Source organism: Branchiostoma floridae, chromosome 10, assembly GCF_000003815.2.
Source record: "Branchiostoma floridae strain S238N-H82 chromosome 10, Bfl_VNyyK, whole genome shotgun sequence".
Taxonomy (NCBI): Eukaryota; Metazoa; Chordata; class Leptocardii; order Amphioxiformes; family Branchiostomatidae; genus Branchiostoma; species Branchiostoma floridae.
In genome coordinates, this window is record NC_049988.1 from 23,597,431 (window position 1) to 23,601,772 (window position 4,342).

Sequence of the window (4,342 nt, forward strand, 5' to 3'; positions counted from 1 at the left end):
ATGATTGATGAATGAATGAATGAATGAATGATTTGATGAATGAATGAATGAATGATGACCAGATCCTGAGTGTGAACGGAGAGGACATGAGGAGTGCCACACAGGACAACGCTGCTGCTGTGCTCAAGGTGGGGTCATGAAGGAAGGAATGAATGATTTGATGAATGAATGAATGATGACCAGATCCTGAGTGTGAACGGGGAGGACATGAGGAGTGCCACACAGGACAACGCTGCTGCTGTGCTCAAGGTGGGGTCATGAAGGAATGAATGAATGATTTGATGATTGAATGAATAAAAGAATGATTTGATGAATGAATGAATGATGACCAGATCCTGAGTGTGAATGGGGAGGACATGAGGAGTGCCACACAGGACAACGCTGCTGCTGTGCTCAAGGTGGGGTCATGAAGGAATGAATGAATGGTTTGATGAATGAATGAATGAATGATGACCAGATCCTGAGTGTGAACGGGGAGGACATGAGGAGTGCCACACAGGACAACGCTGCTGCTGTGCTCAAGGTGGGGTCATGAAGGAATGAATGAATGATTTGATGATTGAATGAATAAAAGAATGATTTGATGAATGAATGAATGATGACCAGATCCTGAGTGTGAATGGGGAGGACATGAGGAGTGCCACACAGGACAACGCTGCTGCTGTGCTCAAGGTGGGGTCATGAAGGAATGAATGAATGATTTGATGAATGAATAAATGAATGATTTGATGAATGAATGAATGATGACCAGATCCTGAGTGTGAACGGAGAGGACATGCGGAGTGCCACACAGGACAACGCTGCTGCTGTGCTCAAGGTGGGGTCATGAAGGAACGAATGAAAGAGCAATTTCATGAATGAATGAATAAGTGAATGAAGACCTGAAGTGTACATTTTTGTACAGGAAATACAGGTCACAACAAAGGCATGTTAACATTCATGCACAATGTCATGTTGGTATGAATATTGAAGTCTGACTTTTAAGTCTGGCCTCTTCTTGCCATTAATAGTGCAGCTTATTGTCTAAGTTGTAATGTTGTATTCTGTTTTTTCCAGACTGCCCAAGGAACGGTAGTCCTGACCATAGGGCGGCTGAAGGCTAGCTCCCAGGCTTCCCGAAGGACCTCCATGGCCAGCTCCAGTAGCCACACTCTAGACAAGGCTGGATCCACCGGTAGCATGGACAGGGCTGGCATCATCACAGGGCCACGCAGGGTGGCTGCGGGTAGGCTATGTTTATTTTTATTTTTTAATTTATTTTTGTTCATTTTACAAGAAAGAAAAGCATAAAAAACAATACAAAAGGTAACACATACACCACAGATCCAAATCAAAAGTATAACATAATGAACAAGCAGAAAAAAAATGAATCAATATAATACCAGCCAAATAAAGCAACAAAAAAAAGGAGAAAATACACAACACATGGCTTTTCAGTATTTAAATAGCTAAATACATAATATATATAAATAATGACAAGAAAAATAATTCAACCTAAAGTCAGTTACACACAGTAGTTGGAATAAAGAAAAAGGGGGTAGGCTATGTACTTTGTAGTCCTTGTTTTCATTCATTGACTTACATCAAATATTATTTTGGTCCTTTTTAGACAGCAAACTTAATGCTGCTTTATGTTTCTTACTTAGTCTCCTGTCATGAATATACAGCATTAAGATAGGTACCAAGCACTGTAGTTCTCATAGTTCTCAAAACAAGAGGTTCCTCTCAATCCTCTACTTTAAAATTTACAACAACTTACCCTTTCTCTATGATTCTGTAGCCGTAGACTCTGCCGACTTCCCCACAGATGGGGTCAGCATGGTGGAGATGTACAAGGGGCAGCAGCGAAATACTTTAACTTGTTTCTTTTCTTTCATCTCAATCTGCTAGTTTAACAACAACTTGCCCTCTCTCAATCTTAAGTGTAGCGTGCGTAATCAAATAGTTAGTAGTCCTGCCTCTGGAACTAGAAGCCATGAGTTTCATTTCTGAAGCTGCTGTCTCGGCCGACTTCCCCCCAGAGGGAGTCCGTATGGTGGAGATGTACAATGGACCTGTAGATACTGTATATAGCGTCTGTCTTCTCTGTCACGACAAGACTAGCTTCAATGAGGTACATGTAAAACTGGATCGAGATCACTTTCCTTTCCTTTCCTTTCTAAAGCTGCAGACGCTTCCGACATCCCCACGGATAGAACAGCGTTGTATTCACATGAGTCCCTAGAACCAGACTACCTTCCCCGAGGCCTCAGACTCAGTCCGCATGCGTGGACTGTTCCATTGGTGAGGGGGGAACTTACCTATTCTAAGTAATCTAACACTAACTGTCTTCCCTCTCCGTTTAGCCGCAGACTCTGCCGACTTCCCCACGGAGGGGGTGCGTATGGTGGAGATGTACAAGGGGCCGCAGGACTCCCTGGGGGTGAGCATCGCTGGGGGGGTGGGGAGCCCCCTGGGGGACGTCCCCATCTTCATCGCCATGGTGCAGGCCAATGGGGTGGCAGCGCAGACACAGAAACTCAGGGTAAGGTGTTATTTTTGTGAATGAAAAAAGAAAGTTTGATGATCACCTAAGGTAAATCCCTGCCTAATCAGAGAAATGTCTATAACATCAATTAACACTAGTCATTTTATATCAGTAAAAACAGTTGGTATTTGGAAAATCAACCAAACTTGATGCTCTAGTTTCAAGTGAGATATCAGTGCGTAGCTCTTGGCGTACTGAGTATAGTGATATAAAAATAATTATTCTACAATGTTCACAACATAAGATATCATTGATGGAAAATGCAAGCTGACCGCGGTCTTTTTGGAGCGTCCCGATTATCCTTTAGGTCTCCCCGCGGAGCAAGATTGGGATACCGAAGGGTAAATTTCTTACCCCGTCGGGTCTAAACTCTCAACCCCAGGGAAGACAATGTCAAAAAACATGCTTTCCCGCGGGAAAATTGCATCCCCGGGGATAGAAATGTCAGGTAAAAGTCTCCCTCACACCTCTCAGAGAGATGTGAGGGAAGGCGTGAAAGGCGTGAATTGTCATGATGTCGACCGTTCGGGTCATGATTTGGACCGTTCGGGTCCATATCATGGACCGACGGTTTCACAGTCAGAAAGGATTTGGATTGATGATTATAAGGCACAATTCAATCCCCTCAGACTGTTGACTGTAAAACAGTCATTGCTTCGGTGGTAGTATTCTGAAAATGGTCACCTCTTCACATCCTGAAGCAGCTTAAATACATGTATTAAAAATATGTCCAATAGTCAATGGTGACTATCTTTGTCAGCAAGACAAGCACTAAACGGAAGGCAAAAGGTTCAATCCGAGAAGCTGCCTGCGTCTTCTGGTTCTTGTGCTAGTACTNTGATACATCATGGAGAATAGATACTCAGTATAGACTATAAGGTTCATGTGCCAGTGCACTCAAATAATCACCATCTGTCAATTATCTATTTAGTGTGAGTGGTCCTTTGTTGTCTGTTGTGTTTCACCTTATGAATACAAAAGAGAATTGTTATTTTACTATATACCTTTTACACAGCTGCATGAGTGTCTCTGAGCATAACAGTGAGAAATCTTTTTGTGCCTTCTTACAATTGCTACCCTATATAAACTAAATGTCTTTCTGTCTGCCAGCCAAACTGTCTCCAAAAGACTAAGACTTGGCACTGCAACCCTCTGCATTGCCCTCATTATGTAAATGACCCAATGTGGACTGGAAACTTGTAAAAATGTAGTAGTTAGAGTGATAATTGCCCTGAAATCCCCACCCATTGTTCCTCCCTTCTTTTGCATTTGTTTACGACCTAATTTCACACTTCCTCCCCGGCCCTACAGGGGTGACCACTGTTGCAGTATTAGAGTAATATATACCATTAATAACGTCATGTGTAATGTTATGGGAGAGTGAAAAAAAGATACACCATTATCTCAAGAATTGAAATTTCAGACGGGAAAGCCTTACTGTCAATTACTACTCTGGCCTGGCAACTGTCAAAAGCATTTTCCCACAAATTCTATTCCAGACTGTACCTACTCTTCAAACACCCCTATCCAACCAGAGCCCTTGGATTGTTCCTGTATCCAAACAGCTAGCTGACGATCAGTCCACTATAATCTTTGGGGGCCGAATACCCGAAGTCCCAAAATTGAGAAATGTAGTTTAATTTGAAATAGTTCAACAAGTATAGAGAATAATAATAGACAATGATAACATTATTACCTAATGTTAACTGCCCAGATGGCACATAAAATCCCACTAAGAAGCTAGTCTTGTTTGGCTCATCTTCCAATTGGCACAATTGTGCAGGTGGATCAGATACTTACATGTCTGACCAACCT

General features: G+C 42.4%; 2 protein-coding genes across 2 annotated transcripts in view; one reads left to right on the forward strand and one right to left on the reverse strand.

The window, feature by feature from the left end:
- Positions 1 to 721: 721 nt before the first annotated feature.
- Positions 722 to 3,201, forward strand: LOC118425122 (multiple PDZ domain protein-like). The gene is made up of 4 exons (XM_035833940.1): positions 722 to 817; positions 1,057 to 1,225; positions 2,346 to 2,524; positions 3,157 to 3,201. The coding sequence occupies exons 1-4, from the start codon at positions 737 to 739 to the stop codon at positions 3,199 to 3,201; spliced, it is 474 nt and encodes a 157-aa protein (XP_035689833.1). The 5' UTR covers positions 722 to 736.
- Positions 3,202 to 3,318: 117 nt separating this feature from the next.
- The window catches only part of LOC118425123, a 10,334-nt gene continuing 9,310 nt past the window's right edge, over positions 3,319 to 4,342 (reverse strand). Inside the window, exon 7 of the mRNA XM_035833941.1 lies at positions 3,319 to 3,362. Within this exon, the coding sequence (XP_035689834.1) occupies positions 3,319 to 3,362 (44 nt within the window). The remainder of the gene's footprint in view (positions 3,363 to 4,342) is intronic.